Source organism: Taudactylus pleione, unplaced genomic scaffold, assembly GCF_031769625.1.
Source record: "Taudactylus pleione unplaced genomic scaffold, aTauple2 ptg000573l, whole genome shotgun sequence".
Classification (NCBI taxonomy): Eukaryota; Metazoa; Chordata; class Amphibia; order Anura; family Myobatrachidae; genus Taudactylus; species Taudactylus pleione.
Window position 1 is genome coordinate 5,555,063 of NW_028284975.1, and position 22,155 is coordinate 5,577,217.

The window sequence follows — 22,155 nt, forward strand, 5'->3', positions numbered from 1 at the left end:
AACTCACGACGTGACGCTTGGGCGCCTTATGGGGCAAATCACTCTGCAACATAGACTGAAAAACAGAGGACGAAGCCGCCAGACTCTGCACAGAGCTGGAGAGTACATCCACCCAAGGTGGAGGCGCAGCCTGAGGATAACCATGAAAAGGCACCACCGACTGCTGAGTCACAGGGGGGGACTGGACATACACAGGCACCCCCGCATAAGGACCACAGTTTGAGACCCTGGGGAGACTGCAATAAATGCGGAATACCCGGGGAATGGGGGATGTTAGGCTGGGGCAACACCCTAACAGGCACCGCAGCAGGCACCGCTAAACGGTCCGCAATAGATGCCAACACCTGGGAAAACATCGCCCAAGGAGGATCCTGTGAAATAGGGGGCATAGAGGGGCCAGGCACCAGCTGGCACCTCCCGCACAGACTATCCTGAGAGAGATCCCCCCTATCAACTCCAGCAGCACAGCGTCTGCAGGAAAACAGCACAGGAGCTCCGGAGCGCTCAGTCTCCTCATCAGACATGATACAGTAAATACTTAATGAATACGTATCACCAGAGGGAATACAGTGAAAACACCCCTGCACTCACAGTATGCAAAACCAACAGCCCACAATATGGAACTGTGCAGCACACAACTGTATGTGACTGACCTCGCAAATACTTGATTTATACAAGCGAAGGTTTACAGAAAAAAGCCCTTCCCCCACACACCTGTCGGGCCGTATGGAAAGGAAAGGGATAGGTACAAGCTGACAGTAAGTTTGAAAAAAAGTCACAGACAGCAGCACTAGCAAAAGTCACATACAATGCAGTAAGGATTCAACTCACCGCACCTTCCGCTACAATCAACCTCCCAGATTCAGTGTCTGGGAGGGCTATAGCGCTGCGCACACTGTCCCTTTGCAGAGGAGAGGTACACAGGGGGACCGGTCCATGCACCGCCTGGGAGTCTGCGTTACAGCCTAGAAGATGGCCGCCGGACAGCTCTGAGGAGGAGTGGCCGCATGTAGAACAGCTCAGCGACGCCAGCACGCATGAGAGAAGGCACGCTGAGCTGAGGAGCCGCTAAATCAGGGAAGGCTGCCTCCCCTGGCTAGTGATTAACCCCAGGGACGCTGGTTCCCCTCCAGCAATTACTCCCTGGTGGTCCAGCGGACGCGCGGGGTATGCCTGCAGAGGGGGAGCCCGCCGCCGCTAGTAGCGCCGCCGGTCTGTCCCCAGAGACCGGCGGCTTAGAGACTGCATTTCCCCTGCGTGCAGCGCTGACTGCGCTACACGCGGCTTACCTGAATCCCCGTGAGCCCGACAGCAGTCAGTGGGAGGTCCCGCAGCCACGCTAGAACTGACTCCGGGGTCCCGCTGCGATCCCCAGATCAGTACAGTATCGTTGCAGCGCCAGCGGGGTTGTTGGAGCGGCAGCGTGGACGTCCAGCTGGACAGTCTGATGCTGCCGCTCAGAAGAGTAAAAATAAAATAATAAATCTTCTATCTTCGTAAAGTAAAGCTTAGGGGCTGTCACAAACAGCCCCACTGCGACAAGGTGACCCGACTCCGGCCGGGCAGTAACTAAAACTGAGGTGCCTGTGGTCGGGGGCGGGGTATAGAGGAGGACGGACCCAAGTGCATCCTGGGAGCAGTGAAAGCTTTAACTGCGTGGTGCCCGTGGATCCAGATCCAGCTATACCCCAAGGTCAACCCTGTGGACCCCCTATGGACCCTGAAGTAGAAATTGAGTGTACACACCTGCCAATATATTGTCCGTCGGTCGAACAAAAGATTTATCGACTAGTGTGTACCCAGCATAAAAACTCTGCCGTGCAGGATGTGAGTGATCATCTAGCATTTTGCTACACTGCCAGACCACCTGTCACACTAGTGCCTCTGCAGTGAGAGAAATGCATGTAGCTACAAAAATAAGAAACACTGTACAGGGGGAAATCAGGACAGTCGAGCACTTCATCTAAAACAGATTTTTTTGTTGATACCAAAAAACCATTGCAAATGCCACAAATATTTATGTGTGCCTGGGATGGAAACAAAGTATTTTCTTTTACCTTTGAATCCAGGCCAAGCCCAGCTCGTGTCAATATGATGGCTAAAGCAATATTCCTCAAAGCAGCAGACCACTTATAACTGATCTGTACTTGATCAGTGACAAAAGGGATATTACGTATAAGAAAACCAGCAAGCAGCATACCTGAAAAAGAAAAGTACAATACAAAAATATTACAATGGCTAATTGCTTAGTAGAGCAGAGCAACATAAATGTAATAACGTTATAAGTTATGACTCTATTCTGTTCAGATAGCCAAAGGAAAAACCTAAATAAATGTGGTAAAAAAAAATAAAAAAATAAAATAATAAAAAATACATTTAGGGATTTATGTATCAAGCAGTGAAAAGCGTGGAGAAGCGGACCAGTGGAGAAGTTGCCCATACCAACCAATCAGCTCCTATTATTATATAGACTGCACTTGATAAATGCTACTTCAAAGCTGAATGGTTGCTATGGGCAACTTCTTCATATATAAACTTAGTACTCCATTATTTATCGAAGGACAAAATATCATAATATATTTCAGGTAAAAAGACCCAACTGCATTGAAACCGCTACATTAAAATGCTTTGTGCAGGATTAGTATTGTAAACATGCAAAGCTATTTGTCTAGACAATACTGAAAGTCTGGTCATAATTAGTATTATCTAGGACAAAATGGTCATAGTAATCTGTATGGTGGTTTGTTTAAAGACAACCTATATTTATAGTATCAAATGAACACTAATTATTGAATATTTAATATAGAAAAGGGTTTTGGAACTGATTTTTACTTTACATAAATATTTGAATTAATGCCAATTTAAATAAGAGCAATTGGCAGTTTAGTAATGATTACTGATATACTATGAGAAAATAATGGGAACTACAAATATTTTCCATGTGCCAACTATAAAACAGATGTAAATTAGTAATGCTGGGCATACACGGCAAGATAAAATGTCTGTCAGACCGACAGACATTTTATCTGGCCGGCTGCCAGCCGCAGATGTCCGCGGCATACACTGTGAGAGAAATCTCACAGTGTATAGCCCAACATCTGCGCTCCGCCCCCGGGGGAGGAGACATTTCCCTGTTCCTTCCGTAGGAAGGAACACAGGAAATGTCTGTCTGTCGGCTGCGCTGGGCATACACTGCCCGATGCGGCCGACAGTTACCGGGTGAGTATCGCATCGGACGGGCATGCTGGACAATCCTGCATGCCCGACCGAGCAATATTTAACCCTCGGTCGCCCCCCCACGCTACAATTATCGCGGCGATCCGCCGATATCGGGCGGATCGTCCCGATAATTGCAGCGTGTATGGCCAGCATAAGGTACATTAGCACTGCGTAACAGCCTTCATGTTAAAAAAAATAAAGAAACAATAGATGTAATACAAAAATGACAATATACAGCTATCAACTACCCTTATTTGTACAACATGCATAACTAAAGTACAGTAAATTTAAATTGAGTGATAAATAAACACAATAATGAAAACACTTGTTAAATGTTTTAATTTGTTCTGTTAACTATTAATTAGTAGTCGGAACTTAATTTCACATAATTACCAATACATACAGATGTATCCTTATTCACCTAGTATTTCTGCGCTATATGGCACAACTTAGTATGCCGCACCATGGACAGTTTGGGATTTTCGCATCTTTTTTGCATTGCAGCCACACACAAATTATAGTGTACTGGGTGCTTAGAATTTGTACTTTTCTCACAATCAATGTAGGGTAAATTTGCACGATGTTCCGTAGCGAGACGTGTGGTGCAGCTCAGTCATATCGGTTCCCAGTCTCTTGCCTTTTTCCCAGATTAGTGTCCTTGTGACACTGCCATAGCATGCAAATCCACTAGCTGTGTCCAGTGTATGTATACTTTGTGCTTTTATCGCATAAGAAGTGCAAAACAGATGCAGATTCAGTAACATACTAAGCAGCTGGACGTATTGTGAAGCCTAGTTACAAACTTTGTGGTGAGCCAAACGGGGCTATTTGGTGTAATGTGAGGTGAATATCGGTATATTATGAAGAATGCCAAACGATATCGTACCTGTTTATGACGGATCAAATACATTTTTTGCACCCTAAAAAAGTGATGTCATTTTATCCATTTAACGGTTAAAAGTCTTTCAGGTGAATCAAATGAAATTGTGAGACTCATAAGAAGAGTTCTATTTAAACACCCACTTTGGCTCCCCCCATAGCTTGAAATAACTTTAAGTGACTTAAAACTGAAAACGAAAAAAAGATAAAAACAACCCCTTTTCTCCATCCTACATTGAAAATTGTGCCATCAATTTCAAACCTCTCCTTGCCCTTGACTTCAATCATAGTACCTTCCATGTAGAATGTAATGGGTAAAGCCACAAACAGCGACAATTGTAGCCAATGTTACCAAAGTAAACAACAACTTTTTTCATAGGGCAAATAACAGCCACATGCATTTCTAGACTGGATGCCTCATAAACAGGCCTCAGTTTCTTCATTAACAGTATTTCAGGCCAAATACCCAAGAGCGGAGGTAGAGGAGGTAGACTTGGTATCCGAATGAGACTGACAAGTTTACCACCAACTAGAGCGCACAACAGCAGGGCTAGAATCCCAAAAAGATTTCCACCAGGCATACACTCAGCACCGGTAATGGACCAGATAACTCCCCAAACTAGAACGGTCATAACAACTGTGGAGAGACAATATGAAAACAATGCTATCAGCAAGTGTGTAGCTTCTGTCACAAACTGTATATGTTACATGGTGTGCAGTGTAATGATAAATAATAATAAAAACAACAACATGTACCATTTGTAATTATAACAGGAAGAAGACCTTGTGGAGGACAAGCACAGAACGTCTTAATCTTCATACACGAGTTAGGTGTCGCTTGAGGATCCTGTAGCTGGTAGCTATCACTGTTTAACAATACACTTTCATTGGGGACATTTCCATCTGTTGCTCTGGGCATAGGCAAAGATTGCTTCTAGGGGAAAAAAAGATTGTTATTTATTATGGAGCACAGGACAGCACCAGAAAGTGTGTTTGTCCATCTTTACCTTTTCCTATTTATAGAAATCACAAGATGGGAGACCAATTTAGCTTTGCAGTTGAGTAAAAAAGATTTAAGAGACAAATTCTAAAACAAGTCTTGACAAATAATGATACCTGGTTTATGCCAATTACCCAGATGTAGATTTGGGATGAGGTTGAAGACAGCAAGTATAGATAGTTGGAACGAAGGTACAGCCACAGCTCTAAAGACTACACTACCCTATGCTGTAAGGAAATTACTTATACTCCAAGGCATAAAACTAATTACGGTCTATATCTGTAAATTACTAGTCTTTGTTCCTTATAAAGTGGACCATGTTGCATTGTGAGGTATGATCACCCTCACAACTCTCAAATCACAGTGTAAAATTAATCTACACTGTGTGTACCCAGTCACAGATTCAGTGGGTGGTGGGGACAGTGCACGAAAAGGGTCATGCTAACTTTAGTACAAACAACCAATTGTGGGCTGGGGCATTCAAAACGTTAACTTCTGCATTCTCCTGTTTCCGGCAGCATCCCGCCCACACTCTCTGTCCATAAGATGCATGCTCCTGTCTCTGTAGCTGTACGGCAGCACATTTCCTGTGTAAAGGGGGCCGGTACCTGGTGTCACCATTGACTGCCTTTTGCCCCTCACCTCCATCCTTGTTGCTTTCAGAAGCATGATTGCGCTGCCAGCGGGGGACAGTGCTTCATTAGGGGCTGCAGCCTGCAGCTATGAAAACTACAATGATGAACGCAGTGATGACTGCTGCATACTCTATCTCTGGTGCAATCACAGCCCGATACTCGCTGCTGGCAGTTCCTGTGCAGCCATGGGGGAGAATAAGTAAATCAAAAGAGACAGCAGAAGTGGGGAGGGGAAGGGACCGGTGGGCAAGGTGACATGTGAAAGAAAAGCTGGTGGGTAGAGGGACATGTGAAGGAAAAGCTGGTGGGTAGAGAGATATTTAAGGGAAGTGGGGGGGAGAAGGGCATGTGAGTAAAAAGAGGAGATTTTCAGGTCTTCGTTATTTTTATTCTGCAAAAATTATGGAAAATGGGCCTTGGGGGGAGGTAGAGTGAAGCTTTGCCTAAGGTGCTAAGAAAACTTGCACTAGCCCTGTCTGTGTGCCCTTTCCAGGTAGGGTCTCAGCATAAGGTGCTATACGGGTGGTCTATTGCAATCCACTATAGAGTGCAACATGTAATTTTAAAGGTACTATTGTCCCATCATGTGAGATTTTGTATTATGGCCATTGTCTGCTATTTCTACACAGCCATTGGTTTACATAGTGCCAAATAAGTCCAGATACCCAAGATACAATTAAGAAAACTATTAGAAAAATGTTCAACCAGCAACACAATGGTCTTTACCCTCCTCCAGTTTTGTTAGGCGCTGCGGAAAACTTGTGGCGCCATATAAATAAATAAATAATAAATAATAATAATAATAATAATAATAATAATAATAATAATCAGAGAGACCATATAATCACAGCAAGTGCTTGTCACACCCCTCCACCCTGTGTGCACTGTAACACAAACATCTGCTTAGAATCTCTAAACTACACTAGAAAATGGCATATATTAAATACATCATGGGTTATTCTGTATGTATGTTACCTACACAACATCCAAACAAATCAATCCATACTGCACCAGAATGAACTGTATCTCTGGAACCAATTCTCAGAATGTGAAAATGGTTTAGCAAGTGCTTGACCACAATTACCTTATCGTTGTGGTCTGTAGCACTGGATTCCATATTTGTAAACAGAATAGTCTCACACAAGGCATCTTTGTTTTGTCCTTCAATATACAGTTCTTTATCCTCCATTGTGAAAGGTCTAACGGAAAAGTCAAAATATAAAAAAAAAAACATAAGGATGACACCACAATACTAGCAAACTAAAAAAATAGTTTTGTCAGTTTTAGAGCGACATTACATACACACAGAGAAAGAACAAAGAACACCATATCAGAGTCTGTTGCCTTACTACAAGTAACAGTGCCTGCCTGGCAGGACATTCTGAGACTTAATTACACAATAGATAGAAAACCAAAAAAGTTACCAAACCATACCATCTGCAGCAATGGAATAAATTCATGTTAAAATATATTAACAAAAGGAGCATGTTTTTACAGAGCTCCTGCTTGGTTTGGGTGTCCAAACAAAAAGAAAAAAAGAAAAAAAACAAGAAAAAAAAAAAAAGCCAAATTATTAAATACAGGGTGGGGGTTCCGGTGGGATATCTAGCATGGCCGTGTCTTGACTTAACTCCTCAGGATCATCTCCTCAAGAGTTAAGTCAAAACATGGCCATTAATCTTCACCATCCTCGCTAACCTAGCAGAGCAAGATACTCCTACTAGCAGAATTTCTTGAGAGGAGTAGTTTGTTGCCCTTATTGCCTCAGATGACTATATTTTCTTTCCCCAGGGTCTGGCAGCCTACAGGAACGCCAACAGCACGCTGGCATGAAAACGCACTTTGGAGCTTGCTTGGACTGGTGTATAGCTCAGCTGCTGGTTTCTCTTTTCCCTGTACAATCCTGCTTACGCTGAACTGCAGAAACTTATTAGGGGTTGCACTGCCTGACCCAACGCTGAGGAGAGACTGGTGGAGGTGCCAGCATGCATGAACTTGCCACCTCTCCTGTCTGTGACAGACGCTGACCTACAGCCCGTACTGCATAATAGGTAGCCCAGGGCTCAATTTTTCAGACCTCCCCTTCTGGCTGAGGGGTAAAAGATTGGGGGGCATATGTACTAAGCTCTGGAAAGTGATAAAATGGAGTGATAAACTACCAACCAATCATCTCTTAAATGTCATTGTTCAAACACAGCCTGTAACATGGCAGTTAGGAGCCGAGTGGCTGGTAGTTTATCACTCTCCAATTTATCACTTTCCAGAGCTTAGTACATCTCCCCCGGGACTGTAATCCCGACACTTTAGTCTCTTTACAGAAGGCCGGCAGCGGACCCCTATTCATGGTGGTTGCGGCTTTTGAATCTACAGGGCGCTCTTCATGCCGAGCAGTCAACATCCCATGTTTCCAGATGCCTCAACACCTCTGGTGTGAATCGACTCTAGACGCCTCTTCCAGAGGTTCTTTGGGAGTTTTGCATTGCCTCATTACGTTATCTGGTCTCCTGGGCAGGTTCTGCAGTGTTTGGCTTGGCAGACATCCTTGTGGATCTATGGTTGGGGGCGTACCTGAACCCCGGACACCCACCACCACCAGTTTTGCGGAGTATAGCCCTGGACTACCGCAATAAAAATATAGGGGAGTGGTTACTGAATAGTACTAATTCACATGACACCACACAGTAGTGTCCGTTACTCAAATTACACCACACAGTAGTACTCCTTATACACGTTACACCACAGAGGAGCCTCTTAAACATTTAAACAGGCTTTACAATGTTTTTTATAAACATTATAGTGTGCACAGGTATGGTGAGTCATAAGCCACATACACACTTAACGATATGCTCCATGAGCGATATCGTTAAGTGTATTCCCTGAACTGCTGGGCTCAATGAACGATATCGTTAACGATATCCTTCAGTGACGGCACCATCCCTCATCCTTGAACATGCACTACCTGACGATACCGTCAGGTTGCCCTACATGTACAGGCGATGAAAGACATCGTTAGCGATCCGCGGCAGTGCGCATCGTTAACGATGTCTTGCATACACACTGGAAGATATTGAATGCGATGAATGATAACGATATCGTTAATGTTCATATCGTCTAGTGTGTATGCAGCATTAGGGTCAACATTTTTCTGCTTTTTGCAAGTATAGACACTGCATTAGAAAGACAAACCTTGCAAAGTCCTCCAACCTTTTTCTGTGGTTCAGAGTGACTTTGAAAACAGCCAAAGCCTCTACTGTGTGAAAGTGAAGGGAAGACCAGCAATCCTTTATTGCAAGACAGCAGGGTGTAGTAGGAGCTTCTCGCAAGGGGATGCATACCAGTGCCATAAACTTTACGGATGGGCATTAGTGTCCATTTTATAGGATATTACTAGTACCAAAACGCATGTGTTTGGGCATTACTAAAACTGGTAAGCATTACTGAACTATCGCTACCACCACAATTTCTCTTGCACAATACATATTGTGATGCTCCCATGTCTACCACTGTTTTGACGTCACACCAGAGAGGCATGTCTGAAAATGTTTTTGCTTTGTTTCGTACTTTTGTAATGGTCCATTCCTGCTACTTTTAAGTTAAAAACGGCTGTGAGTTGGCAAATGTGAGTAAGCACACAACAAGGCCATAGTCTCTAGCTTATTAGTGACATGCTGAAGGTCCAGTGTGGTTTGGAGCCACACGATAATGACTACTACATTCAAAGTCAGTACTGTACGATTCATTGACACCAAGCAGGAGGCAGCTTCATGAATGGACATCACAGATGTGTCTATTGTAAATAGGGTTAGGGATTAAAAGTATAAAATGTTTTTTTATTCTGATTATATTTCATCTTCATGATGGTGCATGCTTGCAAACCTCACCATTTAGGGGTAGATTGAGACAGCCGTGGAAGCCGCTGCACGTCAACTAGAGACGGTATTTTCTAATCTGAGCAATTTAATAAGTGGTTAAAAGTGTAACTAAAGCCAACAGCAGCTTGCGTCAAATTGAATCTGCCCCTTAGTCTAGTTGTCATGGTCTCTTATCTTTACTATAATCCCTGTATTTCTGAGAACTCGCCTGTTAATCTTATTTAGATCAGATAATTTTACAATACAATAGTTTGGGAAGCAGGCTAGCGTTAGTAAGAATGCACAAAATTATAGGGGCGGGTTATAACAATGGAAGCATGGACAGGTCCAGAAAGCCACAAATATAACAGAAAGCAACTGAAGAGGTAATAGGCAGAGCCCCTGAATTTGCGCATACTTTCACATTATTGCTCTGAGCAGCTTAAGCATACGGGATGCCATCAGTATGCCGGCAGACGGGATGCCGGACATCAATATACCGACACCGTAATCCTGACGCCCACCAGAATGTTGACGCCGCCATCCCGAAGAGTTCATGATATCGGCATCCTGCCTGCCGGCATCCCCGTGGTAAGGGTTAGGGTTGGGATAGGTTTCAGAACCTCTCGAGGTGAGTTAGGGTTAGGCATCGACCGGGAAGGGTTAGGTTTAGAGTTAGGCACCACCGGGGGATGGCATTCCAACTGCCAGTCAATCATATGTATTCACTAGCATACACATACCCCTTTACCAGACACAATTAAACTGAACACATTTTTAAGGTTACATTCCTTTTAAAAATTAGAGTTATGGTATAACATACCTTAGATAACTCTTTTACGTCGAGGTCCATAGGGTCCACAGAATTTACCTTGGGGTATGTAGTTGGAGAGAACCATTGCACCAAACAGCTACAGCTTTAAAGCTCCCAGCATGCACTGGTCCTCCTCCCTATGTACACCGCCTTCAGCCACAGGCATTCAGTTTGTAAACAAGCCTAACAGCAAGAGACGGAAAGTGAAAAAGGAAGTACAATGCACCCAAAAACACTCTCAAAATACGAAGAGGGAATAAGTAATTTAAAAAAAAGCAAAGAACAGATCCCAACTGAGGCCAGGTGTGTCAGGGTTGGTGCTCTGTGGACCCAATGGACCTTGAAGAAAAAGAGTTATCTAAGGTATGTTATACCATAACTCTGATTTTCTTCTTCAGGGTCCATAGGGTCCACAGAATCTACCTTGGGGACATCCTAAAACAGTTCCCTTAAGTGTGGTGACTCTCCTGAGCAGAGAGGGGATTTCGCCGCCCAAAGAAAGCATCCTGGGTAGCAAAAGTATCAAATGCATAGAAATTTTTAAAAGTATGGACGGAAGACCAAGTGGCTGCCTTACACAGCTGTTCAGCCAAGACGCCATGTCTAACCGCCCACGACGGTCCAACAGACCGAGTCGGATGTGTTGTCACCTTGTTAGGAACAGGGAGATCAGCCTTTACATAGACTTTGTTAGCTGGCCATCCTCTGTCAGGAACGCCGTTACCGGGTCCAGACGCAGAGCCCAGCCAGCAGTGGCAATGCTCCACCGCAGGGCACGGAACTTCCCCTCCACGCTGACTGGCGTCCCTCATGCAGTGTGACGTCATCCTCCAGGCTTGCCAGCAGAGTCTTCAGTTCATGGGTGCGGCCATCTTGCTGTAGCCAGGGTCCACCAGCGATTCCTGGTTCTCTACTCAGCTGGGAGTCAGTCACCAATCAGCAACAGGCACTGCACATATAAACCCTTCTTGGATGCTCATTCAGTGCCTCTACAACGTCTTCTCAAGTCCTAGTATATGGCTGCTGTTTCCTTTGTGTCTTGGACTGTCTATGCATTCCAGTGTTCTGCTCCATTACCTAAAGACACTACTCTGGGTACAAACCCTAAGCACCTAAAGACGCACACCTGCGCCTTCCTTCCATATCTCCGTGACGCATCTCAGTGTACTACATCTGGAGTTCGATGCATCTATGTGTACTCAAGACCCACACACATCGCAAGTCAAAGTCATCACTGTCTAGCTGCATATACAGTACCTCTATACTTTTGACCAAGGATTCCCGACTCTTTTTGCTGGGCGAACCCTGATGACTCAGACTCAGGATTCCTGCATCTGTCTATTGAGGACAATTCAGTGTTGTCTGATTAGTGTTCTGCTTGTCGTGAAGTCCATACACTAGTCGTCCTACCCCCTATACGCTGTTCCTTCAAGCCACAGATTCTCAGGACTCACGTGTTCATCATTTGTTCCTTCATTCTGGACTATCTGTTCTGTTGCTACCCATTGTTCCCAGCAGTCCACTGTTTGTTCCAATAAAACCTTGTATACTTCATATCAACTGGATTCTATCTTATTTCTCTTATGAGGAAAAGCTATCTGAAACCTCCTCAGTTTCTGCCACCACGGTCCCAGCTCCATCATAGGTGGCCAATTTTCCTAGAGTCGTGACATCCTCGTTTGTGAAACCCATAGAACACAAAGGGCCTGATTCAGAGCTGAACGCTCTGACCAGAGCGCTCGCTCTGAATCAGGGGCCTCCTCCATGAAAATGGAGCGGCCTCCTGGCCGCTGGTATAGCTGTGGGTGACCACCCACAGCATATGCGAGCGGCCAAAAAGATGGTCGCGATGGTCTTGACCATCGCGATCATCGGACTTGTGACGGAGACCCTGCGGTAGGGTCTCCCTGCCACAAGCCCTGGAGTGATTTTGGCTCTATCAGAGCCAAAATCACTCCCACTGACATCACTAGTGATGTCAGTGGGGCCGGCTTCACATGGTAGGCGTTCCCATGGGAACGCCTCCGTCTGGCAGGCACACCCCCGGCACGCCCACCAAAGACGGGCGTGCTGTCAATCAACATCGACAGCACGCCCCCTTTGGTGCGAGACCCGGAGCGATGGAAAGCCAGTCGCTCCCCGGGTCTCGCGCATGCGCGCGACGGAGCTCCCTCCGTCATGCGCATGCACAGTGGGGAACATCGACCCGCTTGTGAGCGTCCTGATGCTCACGAGCGGGTCTGAATGACCCCCAAAGACCGAATCTGATTTCCTGATGGAGCTCTTCCGATCCACTTAGATACGAAGGCCTCGAACCACATCCAGGGCAGCTTCACCTGTAGACAGGTTTGAAGACTGAAAAGCCGGGACTACAATTTCCTCATTTATATGGAAACAGGATACTACCTTCGGAAGGTAACCAGGCTTAGTACGAAGGACAGCTCTATTTTGCTGTAAAATCAAACATGGAGAGCGACATGACAGTACTGCCAAGTCAGAAACTCTACAAGCTGAGGAGATAGCCCTGAGAACAAAGGATAAATCCCATGGTGCCACCGGAGGGACAAACAGAGGTTGCAATCATAGAACCCCCTGCAATTCTGCACTGGAACAAAACCTGACAAAGCAGAAACCTGAACCCTCAAGGTAGCCAGGCGCAAACCTAAGTCTAACCCAGCCTGCAGAAAAGCAAGTACTCTTGAAACCCTTAGGGTCATATTTTGTTTGGGAACACCAACGAAAATATGCCAAATCCTGTGATAGATGCGGGCTGAAGCAGCCTTCCTTGCCCTCATCATCGTCTGGATCACAGAAGCAGAGAAACTTTTGGCCTTTAGATGGAAGCCTCAATAGCCACGCCGTCAAAGCCAGCCGTGGTAAGTCCGGATATAGGCAGGGACCCTGCACTAGCAAAGCCGGTCGTAGAGGTAGTGGGTGGCCTGTCTATGGATAGACATGTCAGATCGGTGAACCAATGTCTCCGGGGCCAGGCAGGAGCTATTAGTATTAACATGCCGCCTTCCTGCTTGAACTTTCAGCTGACTATTGGGAGGAAGTATAGAAGTTCCACCTCACCGCCAGAGCGCCCACGAAGACAGCTGAGGGGTCCCTCATTCTGGTGCCATTCCTGGAGACCTTGTGGTTGTGGCGTGACGCCATGAGGTCTACGTCTGGTAGTCCCCACCTGTCCACCAGGAGTTGAAAGACATCCAGATAAAGAGTCCATTCTCTGGCGTGTATGTCCTGACAACTTAGGAAGTCCGCTTCCCAGTTGAGGACTCCTTGGATGAATATTGCCGCGATTGCTGGAAGATGGCATTCTGCCCGCAGCAGAATTCCCTCATGGCTGCCGGACTTTGTGTGCCTCCCTGATGGTTGATGTAGGCCACTGTGGTGGCGTTGTCGGACTGAATTTGGACAGGCCTGCCATGAAGGTCCTGCGCCACACTGAGCGCTCTGTGCACTGCACGAAGCTCCAAGATATTTATTTCCTGAGTCGTCCACCTACCCGTAAAAGGTGTGACCCCTAACACCGCTCCCCATCCTCGCAGACTTGCATCCGTGTTGAGAAGTATCCAATCTGGGACCCATAACGGACGACCCTTGTCTAAATGAGTCGTCTCCAGCCACCAAGTGAAGGAGAGCTGAACCTCTGGCGAGATAAAGATCATCTAATACTTTATTCGATGAAACTGACCATCCCAATGAGACAGAAACCATTGCTGCAGGGACCTGGAGTGGAACTGGGCATATGCCATCATATCGAATGTGGATACTATGAAGCCCAGCACCTGCATTGCCAGGTGAACTGACACACTTTGTTTGCAGAGTAGACATAGAGACTATAGTGCTTCAACCTTGTGTTCTGGTAAGAGAATCCTCTGGCCCAGAAAGTCCAGCAGTGCCCCCAAGTGCACTATCCGCTGAGAGGACTTTTTCCAATTTATTACCCAGCCATGCTCATGTAATCAGACAATGATCATCTGCAGATGACATTATAACAACTCCTGTGATTGTGCTAATATCAGGAGGTCATCCAAATATGGCAGTATCCTGACCCCTTGTCATCTGAGATGAGCCGTCATCACTGACATTATTTTGGTAAATACCCGAGGGGCTGTGACCAGCCCGAAGGGTAGAGCCTGAAATTGGTAACGTTGCTGATTTACCGCCCAATCTTAGAAATCTTTGGTGGGATTGTGCAATCGGAACATGCAGATATGCATCCTGTATGTCCAGGGAGACCATGAAATCTCCAGGCTCCATTGCCAGCATAATTCACCTTAGGGTTTCCATACAGAATTTTGGCACATGGATGAATCTGTCGAGAGACTTCAGATTCAGGATAGGGCGATGTGACTCATTTGGTTTCTGAACCAAAAACAAATTAGAATAATAACCCTTCCCTGTTACGACATAGGAATGAGGATTATGACTCCCGACCTCAGGAGGGCCCCAATAGACATAACCCTGAGAGACCACCTCTCGGACCCAGGTATCTGTCGTGGTCTGATGTCAGGCCTGAGAAAACTGTAGGAGTTGGCCTCCAACCCTGAGACCCCCCCAGGGGGAGGCCCACCCCAACAGGCAGTGGGCTTACTCTCCGGCTTGGAAGCAGGACGCTTGGGTGACCAGACTTCTTGGTCTGCCATCTCCGTGAGAATTATCCTGTCTAAAGGAAGGCTGTCCCTTTGCCCTACCCTGTGGGCAAAAGGACCGAGCTGACGACTGCCTATACTTAGGGGTAGTCGTAGATGGCAACCCTGCAGATTTACTGTAGATGTTGTGTATAAGAAAGGGTCCTGAACTGGACACCCTGAATATATATAATGGGAGGTGCTACCTGTTGAGACTATTATTGCAGGCACAGAAACAAACAAATCACAGATGCACAACTCCAAAATTAATGATTATATATAAATACATTATGCAATAAAATTTTGCAATAAATAGAGGTTTTTAGCATAATCATGGCCAAGGTTATGGGTCTACCCACCATACTCAGGTTAGGGACCTACCCTACAGAGGTTACCTGGATATGGTGGGTAGACAAATAACCTTGGCCATGGTTATGCTAAAAAACTATTTTTATTGCATAATGTATTTATACATAATCAGTAATTTGGAGTTGTGCATCTGTGATTTGTTTGTTTCTGTTACTGTAGATGTTGCCAGAGAAGACACTACGTCATCCAGCTCTGGTCCGAACAGTACTTTCCCCTCAAAAGGCAAGGATTCCAGGGCTTTCTTGGAACCTGTATCCGCCTTCCAGGTTTTTAGCCAAGGGGTTCTTCGAGCTGCAATTGAAGCTGCCGATACCCTAGACGCTAAGATACCTGCGTCAATGACCACTTCCCCCATATACATAGCTGCTTCTCGCATCTGACAGAGGGAAGACAGCTGTTCTCTGGTAGCATTAGGCATGCTATCCTCCAGAGACTTTGTCCATTCTTCCATAGCCTTGGCTACCCAGGCTACAGCCATAGCTGGCCTGGTAATAGCTCCAGATAATGAAAACACTGGTTTTAAATAGTTATCAAGTTTTCTATCTGTAGCTTCCTTCAAAGAGGATGCCGCAGGAATGGGTAACATTGAGCTCTTGATCAATCTATTCAAATGAGCATCTACTGATGGAGGATCTTCCCATTTGAAACATTCACCCTAAGCAAATTGCAGTATGGAAATGATTATTTGGAGTAGACCATGATTCAGACATGAGATTTGTCAGTTGCTCAGAATGAGGAAAATAATCTCTAGCCACTTTTTGACGCCTAAAGACCGGAGTCTTAGCTTTCGGTAGCACCTCCTCTTCCTCTGCAGCACCTCCTCTTCCTCTATACTGAGGACAGATCTAACCGCTCTCACTAGAGAGTGGACATCCACAGAGGATTGATGGTCTTCTTCCACTAAGACCCAGAACTCTGAGTATCAGAGTTTGATGAGGAGGGTGGGTCAGAATCCTGAGGTAATGTCTGAAGACATTACCTCAGCAATGTTTGTATTAATGCATTGTATGTGACTTTCATGCTAGCTGCTGTATATATGCTGTCTTTTGTTTTCAAAACTGTCAATTCTATCTATCACTGTGTTTCTCCTCATGCCTCTGAAAAGGTGTGTGGGGTTTTTCATATGTGAAGTGGGTCACATTGCATTTATACTGTACACCTTATACCGATCACACATTTGTCATGTCTGAGGGTAAAGGTGAGAAGGGCGAGCCTCCGGTGCTCAAGTCATGTAAATCCTGTTTGGCAGGCCTGTCTGAACAGGATTTTGTGCAAGATGGATTGTGTAGTGCCTGTTGTAAGCCACCTTTCCTATCTGGTACACCTACACAAGAGCCATTTTGGGTGGCGTCTTGGTCGCAGGTTTTGTCTCATATGGTGGATAAGGTCGCACCGTTGCGTGCTCCTACCATGATATTGCCTCCTACTATGGGATACCCACAGCAGTTGCATCCTTCTATGTACAGGTCCTCTATGAATCCCTGTTGGTTTGATTCTTCTGCTCACTCTAGTCAGAGTATGCTGCCGTCTATAGCCCCTCAACAGGTGGATAGACCAGTGGCAGCAAAGAGGCAGGGGCATAAAAGAGGTTCTCTTCAGACATTACCTCAGGATTCTGACCCACCCTCCTCATCAAACTCTGATACTCAGAGTTCTGGGTCTTAGTGGAAGAAGACCATCAATCCTCTGTGGATGTCCACTCTCTAGTGAGAGCGGTTAGATCTGTCCTCAGTATAGAGGAAGGGGAGGTGCTGCAGAGGAAGAGGAGGTGCTGCCGAAAGCTAAGACTCCGGTCTTTAGGCGTCAAAAAGTGGCTAGAGATTATTTTCCTCATTCTGAGCAACTGACAAATCTCATGTCTGAATCATGGTCTACTCCAAATAATCATTTCCATACTGCAATTTGCTTAGGGTGAATGTTTCAAATGGGAAGTTCCTCCATCAGTAGATGCTCATTTGAATAGATTGATCAAGAGCTCTACGTTACCCATTCCTGCGGCATCCTCTTTGAAGGAGGCTACAGATAGAAAACTTGATAACTATTTAAAACCAGTGTTTTCATTATCTGGAGCTATTACCAGGCCAGCTATGGCTGTAGCCTGGGTAGCCAAGGCTATGGAAGAATGGACAAAGTCTCTGGAGGATAGCATGCCTAATGCTACCAGAGAACAGCTGTCTTCCCTCTGTCAGATGCGAGAAGCAGCTATGTATATGGGGGAAGTGGTCATTGACGCAGGTATCTTAGCGTCTAGGGTATCGGCAGCTTCAATTGCAGCTCGAAGAACCCCTTGGCTAAAAACCTGGAAGGCGGATACAGGTTCCAAGAAGGCCCTGGAATCCTTGCCTTTTGAGGGGAAAGTACTGTTCGGACCAGAGCTGGATGACGTAGTGTCTTCTCAGCTCCGCCCCCTACACTGCTGATCCGACCTGATTATACTTCTCCAATGAGTCAGATCAGCAGTGTAGGGGGCGGAGCTCTCAGCGACTCACTGAGTCGCTCTGCTACTGCCAGGGCTCGGGGGAGTGCACTGACTCAGGAGAGTCAGTGCATAACCTTGAGCTGTAGTGCTGGGCTGCGGGGGCGGAGCTGACAGCGACTCACTCAGTCGCTGGCACCTCTGCTTCCTACAGCTCTAAAGAGCCGTGTCCCGAGACATTGGGCCTCATTCAGAAGCGGTCGGAGGATGCAAGTGGTCGCTCAGAAACTGGGCGGCCGCTTGCATCCTGACCGTCCGCCTCTGTTTCGGTCGTTAGGCTGCCACCCCCCTGGCCCGCCTTCCAAACGGGGCGAGCTGTCAATCAACATCAACGGCTCGCCCCCTTTGGAAAGAGACCCGCTACGACCGGCGCTGTCGGTCATAGCGGGTCTCACGCATGCGCACGAAAGAGCCGGCTCCCTCGTGCGCATGCGCACTTGACAAACATCGAGGCGGCCGTGTGGTCGTAGACTGTACGGCCACCTCTGAATGAAGGCCTTTGTCTCGAGACGCTTCACTGAGTTGAGCCATGTGGCTCAACTCAGTGCAGTGAATCGTTCTGCCCATCCCTAGTAGCAACCCAGAGGCGGGAATCTGAAGTTGCATCTGGGTCGGTGGAGGAGCTGCCGGGGGAGCGCCTACCTCCCCTGCTGCAATTTTGACGGCACGGGTACGCTGGCCTCACAGTAGTAGACGCTAACTAGTGCGCTCTAGTGCGTCTACAACCCATCCCCGGCGACAGACGATATGGCCCCGGCGATACAAGAGGCCTTCACCCGCGGCCTCCTCTGGTCCGTCTCCTACACCGGAGGCCTGGACTGCGTCGCGCACGATTACCCTCACGAGGAATCACTTACCTGCCAACTTCGTGAATCCGATCACAGTCCGGAGCCCAGCGACGTCGCTAGCTAAGCCTCGCTGAGACCCACCGAAATCCCTTGGGCATATAGCGGTACTGGCGTTTTGGCATCGGCAGAGGTAGATGAAGTCGCAGTATTTGAGTCCTAGTCGGCGCTTAGTACTGCTCGACTCAGAAGTTAAAAAAAGTAAGGTAAATCATTAAAGAAAAAGCCTGGGACTGCCTAGGCAGTCAAACAAACAAAAAAAAAAAATTCTGTGGCTGGAGGCGGGGTATATAGAGATGAGAACCAGTGCATGTTGGGAGCTTTAAAGCTGTAGCTGTTTAGTGCAATGGATCTCTCCAACTACATACCCCAAGGTAGATTCTGTGGACCCTATGGATCCTGAAGAAGAAATATGCTTTCCTAGCTCTAATTAGCTGATAAAAGTATAATAGCTTCCAGTAAAGTACAAACAAAAAACTTGTACACTGAACTGAATGCACTGAAAACATCTTTCAAGAGATCTAGATATTCAAACGCCATCTTCGTCAAAATACTAAATATGCAACAGTGCTATGGTGGGTACACACCTAAGTGATATAGCTGCAGATCGAGTGATCTGCAGATGATGGTCGTTCATACACACTGAACAACCATCATCTGTATGCTGCAGCTGGTCCCAGCGGGTAGGAGGGGTCATGTCCTGTCTCCCTCCCCGCAGCTAACGCTGTGAGTGTACGGGTGGTCTGTAGACCGCCCGTACACACCTGCCGATGGACAGATATGTCAGCAGACATATCTGTCTATCGGCTGTGCAGAGCAGCCAATTTGATATGTCTGTGAACGACGCAGTTTACAGACATATCGCTGGTACACACTGGCCGACGTGCAGCAGATATATTGGCCGATCAATTAATCGGTCAATATATTTGTCAGTGTGTACCCAGCATTCGTTTGCTTGCTGTTAACAAGATTATATTACTATCAGGACTTAGTTTACCTTTTAGGTGTTCCAACACAGCCACTTTAGTCCAAACAATGGTTATGGTTTAATAAAGATTAATAGTAACTGCACCTATTTGTTCTGTAACGTTTCTAAATATGTGAGGTAAGAGAAAGTCAGCAGAGCTACAGTTGTACCTATTCCTCAAATGTGTATAACTATAAATATAACACAATTGTGAGCTCATCCTGCATGTTATGACTCAAGGTGTACTTATCTTATGTAACTATTTAATCAATACAGAACTCTACAGATTTACCCTAAGTACTATACCACCCATGCAAACTTGACCATCACGACCATCATTTTGGCCGCTCGCTATAGCTGTGGGTGGTCACCCACGGCTATGCGAGCGGCCAGGAGGCCGCTCCAAAAAGGAGGAGGGATGGCCCTGATTCAGAGCGAGTGCTCTGTCAGAGTGTCCGGCTCTGAATCGGGCCCTAAGTTTAGTCTGGCATTTGAAGCACAGTGATAGCTGTGGATATGGGGCCTGATTCAGCAAGGAACGCAACTGCTAATGAAATTGCTAATACACACGCAGTTCCACTGCCAAAGTATGCTAATCCATTGCGATCGTTATGCCCTCACAGCACTACCTAAGGACGCCCACTTTACCTTACACACATCCGTAATACTTGGCAGAACAGCGAAACCATGGGTACAATTGAGTACCCTCACGTACACTTGCATAAGCCCTGACCTTACTCAGAAATTTCTAACTTCAGCGCACACTATCAGGCCACAGGCTGCGTATGGCATCGCAGTGGATAATTTATGCACGCCCCTGCAACGGCGTTCAAATGCCCTGGCACACCTGCGTTTCGCCAACCACCCCCCATCACCACCAACAACCATCACCTCCTGTCAATCACTCTGCGATGGGTCTGCATAGTCACTGCGATGCATACACAGAACGCAACAATCAGCTGATTGAGTGCATATTAGCAACTGCGATCCAAGCTGAATCAGGCCCATGAGCTGTGACAGTGTATGAGCACTACGCACATAAGATAGCTGATGCATAATCAGTAACTTGACAGTTATTCAGTAAATTCTCTAAATGTCTCCTGATCACTAACTTAAAGGAAAACTCCAGTCATGGGAAGGTCACAAAGTAGTTTAGTATCGAACCAAAAGAAATTGTACAAATGATACTGCAGATAGGATTAGGTGTTGCTAATGACCAGAACACACTGACTACTACAAAAAGACAGTAAATTCGGCACTTTCGAAAGTCAACAGGTAACTTTAAATGATGAGGCTCAGGGACACACTGGAAATAAAGACAAACTGGGGAACAGGTCCAAAGACCGTCACCCACCAATGAGAGGAGATGCGGCTCCCCGGGATGTCTATGCCTATGTCCCCCCAGCGCTGCTGCTGCTGCTGCATACTCTTTGTTTCCCGGCTGCACACTCTCTGTTACCCGGCTGCACACTTTCTGTTACCCGGCAGCACACTCTCTGTTACCCGGCTGCACACTCTCTGTTACCCGGCAGCACACTCTCTGTTACCCGGCTGCACACTCTCTGTTACCCGGCAGCACACTCTCTGTTACCCGGCAGCACACTCTCTGTTACCCGGCTGCACACTCTCTGTTACCCGGCAGCACACTCTCTGTTACCCGGCTGCACACTCTCTGTTACCCGGCTGCACTGCTGCAAACACAGTGATCGGAGCGTCTTATCTGCTACCTATACCTAGGTAACCTATTACACACAGAAGCAGCAGGACAGAGGCAGTTGGTGTCACAGAGGGTAGATGCCCCCATTGCTGGCAGTCTGCGGGTGCTGTTACACAGTGCAAGGCAGCCGGCAGCGGACACGTGTAGCTATATTATAGCTGCTAATGGGAATGATGAGTATGAGTACATATAACAACACCCACCTGACACCCGACGGCGCCCACACTACAGCTGCACATCAGGCAATGACCCCCGCTTCCCTGCAGAGACCCGTGTAAGAAGATGTGGCGGCCGGAGACTAGCACAGTGACAGCTCCCATTATACGGTGACTCAGAGTCAGTCACTCACTGTCACCATCAGTCCAATCAGATGGCAGATGGGAGGAGCCGCTACACCAAATGATGTCATGGCAGCACTCCCACCACTGTGATGTACCAGGGACCAGGACACTGGCTGATGATGTCAGGGCCCTCTCCGTGAAGGGGGATTTAGACACTATCCATGGACCAGGGTCCGGGTAGTATCCGAGGGCAGGAAAGGGATGTGACGTCATATGAGCCCCCCTCCCTCATATACATGTCTGTCATGGGAGTCATTCTGAGAGTATGTACAAGGAGGACACTTCTGCTTTTCTTTATTATCACATAATGGGTCAGATGTACTAAGCTCTGAAAAGTGATATATTGGAGAGTGATAACCACCAGCCAATCAACTCCCAACTGTAATTTTTCAAACACAGGGTCAT

General features: G+C 46.6%; 1 protein-coding gene across 5 annotated transcripts in view; it reads right to left on the reverse strand.

Moving 5' to 3' along the window:
* LOC148481587 (sodium/hydrogen exchanger 9B2-like) overlaps window positions 1-21,889 on the reverse strand; it is a 50,476-nt gene extending 28,587 nt beyond the window's left edge. For 2 of the 5 annotated variants that reach the window (XM_088453238.1, XM_088453241.1), the window contains exons 1-5: window positions 21,613-21,889; window positions 6,818-6,932; window positions 4,855-5,032; window positions 4,565-4,735; window positions 2,058-2,200 (exon numbers count right to left, since the gene is read on the reverse strand). In XM_088453238.1, coding sequence (XP_088309364.1) covers window positions 2,058-2,200; window positions 4,565-4,735; window positions 4,855-5,032; window positions 6,818-6,922 — 597 coding nt within the window. In that variant the 5' untranslated portion in view covers window positions 6,923-6,932; window positions 21,613-21,889. Of the gene's footprint in view, window positions 1-2,057; window positions 2,201-4,564; window positions 4,736-4,854; window positions 5,033-6,817; window positions 6,933-21,046; window positions 21,106-21,612 lie in introns of those variants that run through there. The other 3 variants (XM_088453240.1, XM_088453239.1, XM_088453242.1) reach the window with 3 other exon arrangements.
* Between the last annotated feature and the right edge of the window lie 266 nt (window positions 21,890-22,155).